Source organism: Pteropus medius, unplaced genomic scaffold (assembly GCF_902729225.1).
Source record: "Pteropus medius unplaced genomic scaffold, Ma_sr-lr_union100, whole genome shotgun sequence".
In the NCBI taxonomy this organism is placed as follows: Eukaryota; Metazoa; Chordata; class Mammalia; order Chiroptera; family Pteropodidae; genus Pteropus; species Pteropus medius.
The window spans coordinates 21260711-21276432 of record NW_024340849.1 but is presented as its reverse complement, the minus strand read 5'-3'; the positions used below and the strand labels follow the sequence as shown (position 1 = coordinate 21276432).

Below are 15722 nucleotides of genomic sequence, written 5' to 3'. Positions count from 1 at the left end.
AATGGAGAAAAATATTGCCTTGATAGACCTAGAGGGTATTGTGCTGAATGAAACGGGAAAGATAGAGAATGTCAAATATCGCATAATTTCACATACATGTGGAATCTAAAGAACAAAATCAACAACAAAAGCAGTAATAAACTCAGATACAGAGACTATTTTGAACCACTAGTTGGGAGAGGGGTTAGGGAATGGGAAAAAAAGGCAAAGGGATTAAGAGGTACAAATGGATAGTTGCAGAATAGACATGGAAATGTAGAGTGTAGCATGGAGAAGATGGTTAATAAAGTAATAAATATGTAAAGGGGAAGAGGGCACTAGATTTAGTGGGGTGACCACTTTGCGAATTATGTGGATCTCTGATCACTAGATTGGACGACTGAAACTGGTATATTATTTTATGCCATCTATAATTGAAAAAACTCATTGAACTGTACAATGTAAATATGAGCAACTAATTGTCTATTATATTTCAATAAAGCCGGGAAAAAGATTTTTAAAAATTCATGTGGGCACAGATTAATCTGAACCATGCAGGAGTCAGTGCTGTCAGTACCTATCATTTCCTTACACACCAGCCCAACTTCCAGCTGCCAGGAACCACGTCTGCCTGAGGGCCCTCAGAGATTACTAGAACCCACTCTGTCAGAGTTCATAGCAGGCCACAAATGCCAGAAAATCAATGCCTCACAGGAGCAGCCCTCGACCTGTGACTGACAGGAGTTGGTGAATGACTATCCCAGCCCCTGCCCTCAGGTGAGCTATCTCTGAGGTATGTCTCCCAGGAATCCCCAAAAGGCTTAAGTTCCAGTTGCCCACTGTGGCAACTAGCTTGATAATGCACGCTCTTCTACTTCCCTTCCCTTCTCTGGCTCACTTCCATACTGGTGCTTTCTGGGATCATGTCTCAGAAAATGTACCTACACTCGAATCCTTATCTCTGAGTCTGCTTCTGGTGGAACCCAAATTAAGATACCAACAGTCTGCAAAATAGCTCATATTTACTAAATTTAACAAGTGTACTAATTTGACTGGCTTCATTCCCTTTACACTCCTTATTTTTCTCTCAACTGGTTTCTTTATGTTCTCTTCTAGGCTACCAATTCTTTCATATTTACTACTATGTGTCAGGCGCTGGGGATAGAGCAGGAAAAAGGATAGAGAGGGGTCCTGCTCTCCTGGAGGTTACGGTCTAATCTCAAGAGTGAATCATGTAACCATGAGGAAAACGTGGGGGTGGGGAAGGATACAGCAGTGGGATCCGCCCTAGACTGGAGGCAGGGAAGGTGTGTCCCTGAGGAAGTGACCTTGCAGCTGGCGCCCAGAGGAAGTGGCAAGGCACCAGTCTCCACGTGGCTTCCCTCACCGGCAGTTTGTCCTTCCGTAGTCTAACAATAGCAAATGTGACAAAAGTGGGTCAAGTAGCACTTGGGAGAAAGACGTGGTTAACATAAAAATGCAAAATAAATCCCAAATCACCAAGAACCTTTATTTTATTTCATATTAAACTAAAAGAGCAATAAAAATATTTTCAATTCATAAAACACTTACATCAATCACACTGACTAAATAGAGAGAAAAGTGATTCCCTGAGGAACTGCCAAAAATAAATAAAGTACTTAAAAATAGAATGGTCTGAGTTTGAAGGAAATTTTCCTGAGCCTTTTCAATTTGGGGAAGTCAATGGCCCTTTGCAAGCTTCAGTTTCTCAAAGGGATATCCAACTGAAGCAAGCTTCCTGTCATGACAAGAAGCTGCCACTCTCAGTAGCACCTTATATTAAAAGAGGAGAAATAATCAATCTTCTTTCAGTCAATTTGTCCATAGTTCTAAGAAAGCTACTGCATAGAGCAAGAGAGGAAAATATATGCTCTTTGCAGTAACAAAATTTTATAGCCTAAGTGCCAGTGTTATTTTATTTTTATTTTTATTTTTTTGTCCCATGATATTTTAACTTATTAACTAAAATGAACCATTTTCTTACAGTGTGTGACTGTTGCCCGAAAGGTACATAATCTCCTTGCTGTTTGTGGGTGACAAAAGGAAGACCCCAATTTCTGTGAAAAGGGAAGACTGACACTTTAAAAGATTCCAGGATCTAGAAGGGCAGGATCTCTGTGAAAATCCAGGACTGAGGACTGGCTTTATAACTCTAAAATTCTCTTCAGGAATAGAGTTAAAATACCAGATTTCATTGATTCTAGGATACTTTTTTTTTCTGCACATGTTATAATCTCAAATTCAAATGGGCTTGGCTATTAACTGCCACACATTAATTGTGAATTCTCCCCTACCCAACTTTCTTAGTGGTATATAAAATAATGGCATGTTTTACAATCAGTGCTTAGATTAGATTAGATTAGATTAGATTAGATTAGATTAGATTAAATGTGGTATGCAGTGCTTCAGTACACACAGTGAGTCATATAAAAATAAATCTGACATTTAAACCCTGGTAATTTCCCAATTGAAAAGATGCTGGCAAAAACATTTGGTGTCTTACATTTCAACATAAGTATCACAGCCTTGGGAAGGGTTAGAAGAATTGTGATATGGGATGAGCTTGCACTCTAGTTCTGGGCTGTCCATAATCAGCTGGGACAACAGTGAGGAAATTGATTTCACACTTCTGGGCCTCATTTTTCTCATCTGTAAAATGAGAAAGTACGATCAGATGGCCTCTAAGTCTTCCGGCCAAAAGGAAAATAATTTTAAATCTTGTACCACTGAGAGTGTGTGTTGCTGTGGAAATTCCATAGCATGCTGCTCCTATGCCAAAGGAGCTTCTTTGCAGGTTGATGGCTCAGACTCCTCTACAGCCACTCCTGCCTTCACCCCATAAGAGTCAAGGCTCCAAATCCAGAAACTGTCCTGGATCAAGTAGGAAACACAATGCTGTCACAACTTTAGTAACTGATTAAGAAAGGATCATTCTTCAAACTGCGACAATCTGTGAATTTGTCTTAGAAACTGCGGAACTCAACAAGCTTAAGGTAAACTAAATGTCTATGATACATTTAAAATATCAAAAAATTAGAGCAAGGGTTCATTTCAAAGTCTTCATGATTGATATAATTTCTACAGATTCTGCTGCTTGGAGTGCCTCCTTCCATGCCATAGAAGCACCAGCTGGAAAAAGCTTTGTTTTCTAAAAGGAAATAAAAAGGAAATTTTATTTCAATTAACAATTCATGTCAGCAGCCCACTCTTACATTGAGATTTTATTCAATGAAGACAAGTGTGTTTGCTTGGCCAAGGAAAACACATGGTGAGAAATGGGTATTCCAAGTGATGAAAAATAGAATGCGATGATAATAGCATCTTTTTATAGTAAATAATACATGTATTTATATTTTTTGATACACATTTTTAAATTCCAAAGTTATAATCTATCTTTACCTAAACATGTTAGAATTAAAAACAAGAATAGCAGCTAAAATCAACAATTGCAGGACAAATCACAAATTCCTAAACTTTCTTATTTAAATTTCAATTCCAAAGGTTCAGTCAAACTATTTTAGATGTTGTGATAAGTTGCTTAACTAAGTTACTAAGGTAGACTCCCTTCTTTAAAATTCTCTTAAATTCAATTATACGTGTATATGTTGAATTCTTATTCACTGAGACAGTGCGGACACTAACAAACCCCAATAAAATGATCCAACTTGAATAAATGTGTTGGTTTTAGCATCTTGCATTCAAACAGCAGATTCCCGGGCTCTGAGAAACTAGAGTTGTTGGGTCATATGCTATTATTAAGCCACTAGAGTATATGATTCATGCAAACTGGGGAGGGCAGGAGAGAACATGGTTAAAAATAAAAAGATACTCTTGGAGCTGCTCTTGCCCTGCCCATAGCCATCATCCTTGTGATGATCCAGAGAGCAATTTCACCTTCGAATCCCACGTCATTGATTCTTGTGTTGCTGCTCTACCTCTAATATGGGTCTTGCCTCTTTCCACGAGAAAGATGGAGGCTTATGAAATGAAGAAGAAATGACAACTGGTTGTAAAGACCACATTTGTTTGAAGGTAAGAAATTAATATATATAGTTTGAGGATGGGGTATGTATGTCTTCAATTTCCATTATCTTTTACAGTAAAATTCCTTACATATTAAACACACTTCTTAAGCAATTTAAAGATTTGTGTTTAAATGTAAGTAATTCTAGCTGATTATTTCTATTGAATCAAAGACAACATGGCTTTCATCCTATTTAGCTAATTGGCTATAAGTCACAAAGTAGATGTTTTTAAAGGGTTTTGATGTGCTCACTTCCAAGCGATTTCCAGTCAGATGGTACAATGAAGGTTTTAACAACTCTCTTAAAACCCGTTTTGTTTCATAAATGACAGCAACTGTCACAAACACCAAACCAAGAAGGGTGGGAGAGAGGCCATTTGACTTCCTGCATCCCACCCACCTCTCCTATCACTCTCTCAGGAACACATGACGTTCAGTAATATGCAAGAGGATCAACTCTTTAAAACACTTTTTAATTAAAGAAGTGATAAATGTTTATGCAGACAAATTAGAACACATGGACAAACAAAAATAAAGACTATTACCTGTTTGGGAATACATCCTTTCAGACCTTTTCTTTGCTCATTTATGCATATATTGTCATACCCCAAGATATGCCCATTTGGGTTAAAAGAATTATACTTTATGAAGAGTTTCATTTAGTATTGCTCTTTTGGCTTCAGAGGCATTCCTAAACATTTGTGAAGATTGATACTGACTCGGGGCATGGTACAAGCACTCAAATGCCGAAGAGTAATAGTCTTAAGACTCATCTTTGCAGTCACAGTTGACTTAATAGTCCTGCTCTAGGAATCCTTGTGATTCAAGAATCCCAGTAGTAATAATCTGGTGGAAGATGACCCTTTGATACCTTTGTGTGTTCGGAGAGTGTAATACCATTTGCCTTATTTTTATCCACTTCTTTTACCTGACTTTTCCTTTTTTGGGAATGAAGGTGTGAGAATCAGGTGCGTTTTGTTTGTGAGCATTGCCTTAAGTGTAGGTGTGTAATAGCCACTACAGAGTTTAATGAGAGCAAGATAAAGAGTTGTAGAATAATTAATGAAGGAAAAATACCCTCATTCAAATAGGTACAGAGTGGTCTCCAGTTCCATTTCAGTGGTGGGATCCAGAGAAGTCATCCTGCAGGAACACCACACCTACAGGTGTGCCAACCTGTTGCAAGGCCTTGCTTGCTTGTAGTGGTGTTATAAAGAAGCATCAAAGTCTTCAAAAATACAATCGCCAGGCTAAATGCAATTTGATCACATGAAAATGATTAAAGGCTCTTACCATTGATGTTACTGGTAGATCAAACTGTAGTTATCAATCACAGAGTAACCTGGGTCATCTGCAAAGGGTGGGGCACAAAACAACATGAATCCAACATTTTTCCATGATAAGATCTTGCCCTTTCAAATCAAGGCATTCCACTCAAAGATTCTAGTGACTTCCCTTTAGTAAGAAAATATAGCTGGCAATAAAAACTACAAATGGTAGTCATAACTATAAACAAGAGAATATTCTGGAATTCACTATTATGATTTCTTTGCCCTTTTCATCTATGCCCAGAGAGCAGCACCCACAGTAAAGTCATCTTCAAAAATAGACAAAAATAAGTCCGACATTATCAAGTCATAATTACAAGGCAATAAGAAAAATTTTAAATCCTTTTATTGTTCAAAGATGTCATTTCAGCCACGAAATTTTTTTTCAGTCACTAATTTTTTGCTAAGCTGCTAAGTACAGCATTAGTTGTCTCTTCCCTCAATCCCTTGAACATAGATAGGCATATCTTTCTTTTATACAAATAATAGATATTTGTTGAGTACCTACTAAATGCTTAGTACTGTGTTAGGTATTGTGAATGATACAGGAAAAACAAATGCTTGCCCTCAAGGGTCTCATAATTATCTAAGAAATATAACTATTAAAAAAAATGATCAAATGTGTAGTTCTTCCAGTGGTATCATAAGAATTTAGGGAAAAAAGGAGACTAGTGACTAGCGAAAGATCCAATTATGGACAATATAAAATATATATAATATTAAATTACACGGTTCCAGACATCTATGCTTTCTATAAATTATATTTCTGTTTAATCCAAAGGAAACTATATCTCAGCTCTGCTGTTCTCACAGCCAAGTTGAAATAATTTCTTAAGTAAGACTGTCTTATAAAAAGTTTCTTTTGGCACTCCAGGAACTAAATTCTCTAAGCTATAAAGTAGACCACAATTACCAAATCCTGCTTTGTGACACATAGTATTATAATAAGATTCTAATATAGACTTATTCTCTTACATATTTAATTCTATTTATTCCCATTTTTCCTTTTATTTAAACATTCTAGCTACTCAACCTTAAGGAAAACCTGACAAGCGTTTCCAAAGGCCTTTCTCGGTGACATACCTGGTAAACTTTTAGGGACTGGGAGAGGTCCCCTCCTGTAAGAAATGTAAACAAAAATCTTTCAGATGCGTTCTTGTTTTTCTAATTTTCTACTTCATATAACAAGCATAATGCATTCTAATCATATCTGGTTTCTGCTTTGCAAGACAAGAAAAATGGAGATGAAGCCAAAGGTCTGAAGCACTGACCTACTGCAATCTACACTGCAGACATTCTGTTATTCTGAGGAGCAGGATGCACCGTGGTCAGGAGCACAGAGCCCTGACACCACAAACCATATGGGCAGGAGGGACATCTCAGCTGTGTGGGTGAGATTTCCTGATCTCCTTGTACATCAGCATTTCCACGTGTAAAATAGGAAATACAAACAGCTCCCACTTCACTGTGAGGATTAAAGGAGCTAATTCACATGAACTGTTTTTTGTGGTTCTTTTTTTTTTTGACATATTCTCCACCTCACATAGTTATTATTTTCTTTTTTATTTTATTTTATTATTAGTTTCAAGTATACAGTACATTGGTTAGACATTTATATAGTTTATAAAACGATCCCCCTAATTGTTCTTTCTCTCTTCTGGCTCTCCACCTAGCCATTACATTACTGCTGACTGCATTCCCTATGCCGTGCTCCCCATCCCTGTGACCATCTACCAACTACTAATGTACTTCTTTAACCCTTTACCCGTTTTTCCCAGTCCCCCAAACCTCCGCCCCTCTAGCCGTCACAAGATTGTCCTCTATATTTGTGTCTGTTTTCAATTAGTTTGTTCTTTTTGTTTCTTAGATTCCACATATGTGAAATCATATGGTATTTATCTTTCTCTGTCTGACTTATTTCACTCAGCATACTAATCCAGAAATAATGGAGTCAAGCAATCTAACAGATGCAGAGTTCAAAACGCTGGTTATAAAGATGCTTAATGAACTTATGGGAAGTGTAGATGAACTCAGTGAGAACTTTAACAAAGAAATAAAAAAAACACACACACACATAAAAATGGAAATGGAAATCATAAAAGGAAACCAGTCAGAAATGAAGACTACATTATATGAGATGAAGAGTGTATTAGAGGGAATCAATAAAGTGGAGGAAGAGGATCGAAACACCAATATCGAGGAAGGAGAAGCCAAGGACACCCAAACAGAATGGCAAGAAAAAAGTAACCAAGAATAGAAAAATAGTTTAATTAGCTATGGGACAAAATTAAGGGTAACAACTTCCATGTCATAGGGGTACCTGAAGAGGGAGAACAAGAAGTTGAATATATATTTGAAGAAATAATGATGGAAAACTTCCCTCAGCTGGTGTAAGAAATAGACATACAACCCCAGGAAGCTCAAAGAGTCTCAAAAAAAATGAACCTAAAGAGGTCCACACTAAAAGACATCATAATTAAAATGCCAAGGTTAAATACAAAGAGAATCTTAAAAACAGCAAGAGAAAAGCAATTAGTTACCTACAAAGAAGCTCAAAAGAAACTTTTCAGGACAGAAGGGCTTGGCACAAAATATTCAAAGTGTTGAAAACATAGATCAATAACCAAAAATACTTTATCCAGCAAAGCTATCATTTATAGTCAAAGGACACATAAAGAGCTTCCCAGACAAAAATAAGCTAAAGGAATTTATCAATACCAAACCAGTATTATAGGAAATGTTAGAGGGACTTCTTTAAGGAAAAGAAACAAAAAAAACACATATCAAAAACAGAAATAAAGAATGGTAATAACTACCTTCCTATCAACAAGTACCACAAATGGAAAAGAATGAAGTGCTCCAACCAAAAGATAGAGAAGCTGAATGGATAAGAAAACAAGACCCCTACCTATGCTGCCTACAAGGGACTCACTTCAGATTAAAAGACACACACAGACTAAAAGGAAAGGGATGAAAAAAGATATTGCCTCGAGGGTATTGCACTGAATGAAATAAGTCAGAGATAGAAAGACAAATATTGTGTAATTTCATGTACATGTGGAATCTAAAGAACAAAATAAACAACAACAACAAATACAGAAACAAACTCATAGATACAGAGAATATTTTGAGGGCTACTAGATGGGAGGAGGGGTTGGGGGGATGGTAAAAAAGGGCAAAGGGATTAAGAAGTACAAATGGATAGATTCAAAGTAGTCTCAGAGATATAAAGTGTAACATAAGTAAAACAGTCAAAAGTGTTGTAAAAAATATCTAAGGAGGCAGAGGGGTACCTGATTTAGTGGGGTGACCAATTCATGAGTTATATAGATCTTTAATCAATATGCTATACAACTGAAACTAATATATTATTATATGCCGACTATAATTGAAAAAAACTGATTGAATCGTATAATGTAAATGAGCAATTAATTGTCTATTATATTTCAATAAAGCTGGGGGAACAAAAAGACTAAAAAAATAGTATTTTTCCTCATGTGAAAGGAAGCTGGTTATTACCTTGCCAAGTTAGGCCCTGTAGCCTTTCCTGGTGGGGCTGCATTCTTCTGGGGGCAGTAGAAATTTTCATACATGATGGGTGCTAGAGAAATCATCAAGAAACAAAATGTAAAGAGGCAGATGTCTTCCATTCTCAATGACACGTGACAAAAAAAACTAATAGAATTGCTTAAACAAACTCCCGACCCTACTGCTCTATTCACCTGGTGGAGTCTGTCCAGTTTTTCGTTGATTCACAAAGTACTCAATGTCTTTCTCGATGCTGCACATTTCTAAACTCTTACGAACTTCTTCATACATCTAACAAAAAGAAGAGGGATGTCCATCAAAATTGTGGCACAGCTTATTAAAACAGGTGGCTTGATGAAAGGCTGACTCATTTCCAAATTTTGTTTTGGAATTTGTTTGGTTTTTTGTTGTTGTTTTTTTTTTTTAATACTTATAGGATAAAGAATAGAGATACCAAGTCCTATGACACAAGACCAATGCCACGCACAAACACAAAGACAATTACTTAACTTGGAGATAACTTCTTCCATTCAATCCTACAGGCTTTTTGTGTGTTCAATTGTTATTCTAAAGTAAATGTCTCACTGAAGTAAGGGTGGCTATTTCTTAGCAAAGAAGGCTGTGCTGACTTGATTCTGGTCCCTCTGAGACCTGGGAACCCCATGAGGATAGCTGCACACAAGTTAAACCTGGATAATGGCCCAAAGAATGCCACTAAAGCAAATCCTGAGCCCTGGAGTGACCATTACCTGGGCATGGGTCAGGCTACTAGTACATTCATGTTGTGACTTCTCTGTCTTCCACAAATTAAACTAGATTTGGGTCCCCTTTCTCTGATCTCCTGCCCTGACTCCGAATTTCTTAAAAAGAAAATCAAGACAGCAAAGTAGACCAAGAGTCAGGCGTCTCTTAGGTTAGGTGTCTATTTGGGTCCTTCCACCAACTCACTGTGTAGCCCTGGGCAAGTTGCTGTACCTATCTGGGCCTCAAATGAGGGGTATGAGCTAATGAACTCTCCATGGATGCCTCTGTGACTTACATCATCACTTTTGACACATTGTTTCGACAGATGATTCATGTGTAACCACAATGCGTTCCGAAAGAAGTTTATTCGTTCACATTCTTGAGCCTCCAACACCTACAGAAATATAACTACATGTAAATACACGTGCAGAGAAAGGGGTCACTTTTCTAGACTGGCTATGACTTAAGAAACAATGTCAACCCTCAATTATCAGTAAGCTTATTGTCCTATTTAGGGTACTCCCCTCACCACTGAGAAAACTCATAATAAACTCTTAGAGCAAGCAAAGAATGCAAATGGATTCTAATATGGTATTAACATAAACTGAATTGAATAACTCTGAAAGGTAATAGGTTATGAATTTCAGCTCCCATTTCCAGATGCCTGAGGGGCACCTCTGACTAAGAAGCCAAACAGAGCCTCAGAATCAAAAGGTTGACCATCCCACCCCCCAACACACGTACACCAATGAATGACTTCAATTGGCAAGATGGTCATAATTGTAGCTAGTTGAAGAATATATGGGGGTCCTTGTACTTGTCTTCTATTGTTGTGTATGTTTGAAATTTTCCTTAATAAAAAAGTTTTTTTTTAAGTCACTGCCTAAACAATAGTTTTTTAAACATTAATAAATATCCAAATTTTTTTTTTTTTGGAAAATCAAGCTATTCTACAAAGTGAATGCTATTCTATTCAACAGTGAATGTTATATGTTAGCATATTTTTAAAATATTAGATATAACACTATTACATTTTAAAACTTTTATAATGTAAAACTTCAAACATATACAAGAATAGACAGAATAGTATAAACATTTACCAACTCACAACCGATTCTGTTTTACCTACACCCCTACCAACTCATCTACTCCCTGAAATATTTTGAAACAAAGACATTATTTCACCTGTAAATTTTAGTATTTATATACTATACATTGTATACAAAAATTACATTATTTTTATTATGGAGTATTTCATAGACAGAATCATGAGAGCAATATAATAAATTCCATGTACCAATGACCTAGCTTTGTCAAAAATTTTGGCCATAATTGCTCCAGATTCTGTTAAATCCCTGTGTGCTTTTCCCCAGTCTCCATCACCTTCCTCCTTCCCACAGATAACCATTATCTTAAATTTTATCATTCCCATGCAGATTTGTATAATATGTATGCATCCATTAGAGGTATATCATATTGCTTTGTACGTTCCTAAACCTCATAAAAATGGCATTATTTCAGGCTTTTCTATGAGAGTTGTAAGGTAAAGGAAGTAAAGCAGAAATGAGTGTTTTAGAAGGGGGATAGTAACCCACAGTATCAGACGGTAAAGACAGGTCAAATAAGATTAGAAACTGCAAAGGCTTGCTGGACCTCACACCAAGAAAATCACTGCTTTCTCAAAGAGAGCAGCTACACGGGAGCAAACCCCAGACACAGCAGGCCGGGACAGGCAGGAGCAATGAGGATGTGGAGACGGCTCCTTCGAGAAGAGAGGAGAGGGTATGAGATGGGAAGCAACAGCTTGTTGTGGGTAAGTTTTAAAGCCAGGAATGAGCTGAGTGTGTGTAAATAATAGCAGTTCACGTTAAATGGAGCTGTGCATAAGGCAGTCGGGGAAAGCCAGATGGGTGGGATCCTGAGCCCAGGTGGTGGGAGAAAATCCTGATAGGGAGGGAACAGCACAATTTCTATTGCAACAGGAGGAAAGGAGGGAGGGGAGTGGGGTGTGTAGATCAGTGATTCTCATGCTTGAATTTGCATCAGAATCACCTGGAGGGCTTATTATCAAAGAGGTTACTGGGCTAACTCCAGAGTTCCTGATTCAGTAGGTCTGGAATTGGTCTGAGAATTTGAATCTCTGACAAGTTCCCAGGCAATGCTGATGCTACAGTTCCTGGAACCTCACTTAGAGAACCACTGATAAGATGTATAGATAGGGCGACAGAAATTTGAGGAAGTTTCCAGGTTACGTCACAAGTACATGTGAGCCTCCTGAAAGGTAATTATTTAATTAACCATTAATTGATTCATCTGTCTCATCAGGGTAGGAGATCAGAGAAGGGGGGACCCAATAACTCAATAACCCCACTAACTCAATATCAGAGGAAGACCTTGAACAGAAGTGGACAGCATGGTCAGGAGAGGAAGGAGGCAGAAAGATGAGGTTTGGGGGAAAACATTATAGTTCCTTTCATTCTCCACTTAAATTCCTGATTTCTAATCTTCTCTCAAGTAGTCTATCAGAATTGTGGATGGGGGCGCATAATAAGGGAGTGGAATATTTCTACAAAAGTAGATTCTACAAGTTCTAGGATGAAGACCCGTCCCCTCCTAAGCAGCTTCCAGTTACCTCACAGGCCTTGATGTGCTCGCTCTGCCACTCTTCTCGGACCTTATCCAGCATATTGACATGCAGCATGTACGCCTTGTCTGCAATGGAAGGGAGGGGCCTGGGTTCAGAAACTAGATGGGAGGGCACTCGCAGACACCCCTCAGGCTCATCCGAATGGCGGTGAGCTCACAAGGTTCCACGGAGCTCAGAAATTTGGAAGGCCAGAATCACACCTCTCACTCTCATATCTTTGGGAAATTAGCACAGAACCAAGCAATTAGCAAGAAATGATCCAAGAGGGGAAGTGAAAGCAGACAAAGAACCTCAACCAGAGTTTTCCTTGTCTAATGTGGCCTCAATAGCTTCCACCTCTTTTCATTTTCAGGAAATCATCGAATGAGGAATGCAGAAAAAGAGAACTACCTTAAGCCCTAAAGGGGCACCAAATTATTTTAGTTTGGGGGTTAGAGACGTCTTAAATGACTCGGGCCATGAAAGGCTTATTTCCTGCAAGATATTCTGGGAATTAGACACCTTGGATTTGGATCTTAGATTTCAGCGATGACGAGTCCTCGCAACTTGGCTGTTTCTTTCACAGTGGATAAGAGGTATCAGGGCTGAAATGAGCTTTTCAGGTAGATGTTCCCAATAAATCAGAGTGAGCACTTCATTACAAAGTAGCTGCCACACGACCCCACCACCACCATCATGCGACTACATGTAAAAAGCAGTAACACTAAGCAAGCAGTGGCCAGGAACTGCTGCCTCATTTGTTCCTTTCTCTCCTTCCCATCCTTCCTCCCTGGTTCTCCCTTCTGATTAATCCTACTGTATATCCATATGTTCTTCATTGTAAGGTATATAAAACTACCTTTCTCAGACAGATTTAGGATAATGCAAACCCTACCACAATCCTCCCCCATCCCTGGGAGCAGTCCCTCACCCGAGTCCTCTGCTGCTGTCTTTGAAGTTGCTAGTTTCACAAAAAGCTGTGAGGACAAAAAAGAACAAGAGATCAGGAATGCTGGGCCAGGATTCAGTTGGCAGAACAGATCTAAAAACAGTGAGTGTGAAGAGATGAGTGCTAGTCCAAGTCTTCCCTATGTTGCACTCAAAAGCAAACCGTTCAACTTGCCCTCTAATTTTATCACCATTGGAAAATATCCATCAAGCATCTTGCCCTATGTCTTCCTAAAAACATACCCCTGCCTTTTGTTTGCTGACGCCTTTATATCTGGATTTTATAAAATTAAGTTTATAATACACCCAAGCAGGAGGCAGCCTGGCTACAAAGAATATGTAAGTTGAGTTTTGAAGAAAGATGAAAAATAAAATCAAAACCCTCTCCCCCACTTCTTATCACCTCCTTCCCTCCCCCATGGCCTCCTTCCTCTAGCTCTTCCACAACCCCCAAAATGTGACAAGGGTTTTTCTAGTTTAGAGAATCCTAACAGCCTAAAGGAAGATATTGCCAGGAGCCCAGGGGACAGGTCTATTTTAAATTAAGATTATTAATAACTGGCTTTAGCTCAATAAAGTAAATCTCAGATTTTTCAGGTCAGCCCTCCCAGGTACCTTTTCTTGTTGCTTTGGGTTTACGAGGTTGGCACTTCGGTGGACAGCCTGCTCTGCATCATCTTTGTCTCGGCATTTCTGCTCATAGTTCTTCTTTGCCTGAGTTATGAGTCAAAAGAGAACCGAAATAGGTGAGCAGAACATAACCCTGAGAAACAGCCACTCTAGCCTGTCAAGCCCAGCAAAAAACACAGCACCCTGAATAGGGCTGTAATCATCACTAAAACATGGCCACTCAGAGGGCAGATGTTCTTTCTTCTCTGTCTCTGGAAGAGCTCTCTAGCCCTTTTCCAAATTATGTACATAGTGGCAACCCGATCAAGGGAATAACTCCTATTTGGTAAACAAAGTACATGAGCTTTAAAAATTGACTAGAACAAAAGATGGAAGTTCAAATGGGCAAAATCAAAATATATATGTAACTATAAAATATGTTATCCAACATTTACACAATATTCATAACCCTCGGAACTTAGATGCAATCATATGGTCATGGTAATTGTAATTATACTTCAATATTCTAATGTGCCTCGCCATAGCCTGTGGACAGTGCTATCAGTCCCATCATTTCTGTTGCTTACTGGTGGTCCAGTTCCTTTTTGATATAAAGGATTCTGTTTGGGCTACTTTAAAAGTAGGTCATGATCTATTCTGTGCTACCATGACTACCAATGAGATGTAAACAGTTCACACACTATAGGTAGCGAATCAAATAATTTTGTTTCAGCAAAGATTTAACTTGTCTGAACAAAGGAAAGCTGTGATTCAGTTAGCTAATAAGTTAAAATGGTGACCAGAAAGAAAAGTGCTTCGTTAAGAATGAAGACTCTCTTGCAGAGATGGTTCGTGCTTATCAAATATTTCATTTGTTTCCCTACATTTCTCAGAATCCCTGTAATTCAGTTGAGGTTGACCTTTCAGTAAACAACCTTCCAATTCTGTCCCATACTATACACACATAGAAATCCAAGTTTGGAAATTTTCAGTATTACAAGCAGATAAGATATTCATGCAACAATTCTTTTGCAACAATATGTATAGACCTTTCTCTGTATCAAGCACGGGCTCTGTAGCTGAACACTTTCATGGTTGTAAGTGAACACACACACACACACATGCCATAATTTTCTTAACCAACTCTGTTCGTGGACATTTATCTTGCTTCCCATTTTTTTAAAACAGAAAAGTACTCTGATTTTATTTTGGGTAGTGTGAATTTATACAAGTTAAATTCCTGGAAGAGAGATTGTTTGGTAAAAGAGGATATACACATTGAACTTCTCTTCAAAATGGTTGTACCAATTTATACTCCTACCAAAACATACAAGAGTACCTGTTTCCTCACAGTCTCACCAACACCAAGTTTAGAAAATATTTTTAACCTTTTATAATACTAACAGGAACGTTAGCATATTGTTGTTTTAGTTGTATTTATTATATTACTACTAAGGTGGTATATCCTTTCTAGTCATTTCTTACCTACTTTTCTTCTGGAGCATTCTTTAATTGGTTTTTCAGAGTTTAGTCTATATAAGAAACATTAACTGGCTGTATGTTATATAAGTTATAAATATTTTTTTTCTCATTTATCATGTCTTAAAACCATGTATAAAATAATACTTTTTTCTTTTGCTCTAAAGAAGCCTTAAATGTTAATGTTGTCAGTGATCAAGCTTTATCTTACATTATTTTTAAATATAACATATTAAGCATTTTTCTCCGTTGCTACATAGTCCTCATAATCATATTTTTAAAAGTTACAAAATTTAGTTAATCTTCAGCCATCTATGGCCATGCCACCCTGAACGTGCCCAATCCCGTCTGATCTCAGGAGCTAAGCAGGGCCTGGTTAGTACTTGGATGGGAGACCACCTTGGAATACCAGGTGCTGTAGGCATTTAAAACAAAA

The 15722-nt window shown here is 37.9% G+C and overlaps 1 protein-coding gene and 1 pseudogene across 1 annotated transcript in view; one reads left to right on the top strand and one right to left on the bottom strand.

Annotated features, from left to right (window-relative positions):
- Positions 1-5317: 5317 nt before the first annotated feature.
- The window catches only part of PSTPIP2 (proline-serine-threonine phosphatase interacting protein 2), a 78655-nt gene continuing 68250 nt past the window's right edge, over positions 5318-15722 (bottom strand). Inside the window, exons 7-14 of the mRNA XM_039842521.1 lie at positions 13814-13912; positions 13182-13227; positions 12257-12336; positions 9920-10018; positions 9075-9171; positions 8872-8953; positions 6436-6470; positions 5318-5375 (exon numbers count right to left, since the gene is read on the bottom strand). Coding sequence (XP_039698455.1) covers positions 5326-5375; positions 6436-6470; positions 8872-8953; positions 9075-9171; positions 9920-10018; positions 12257-12336; positions 13182-13227; positions 13814-13912 — 588 coding nt within the window. The 3' untranslated portion in view covers positions 5318-5325. The remainder of the gene's footprint in view (positions 5376-6435; positions 6471-8871; positions 8954-9074; positions 9172-9919; positions 10019-12256; positions 12337-13181; positions 13228-13813; positions 13913-15722) is intronic.
- LOC120591205 (uncharacterized) lies at positions 15597-15710 on the top strand (annotated as a pseudogene).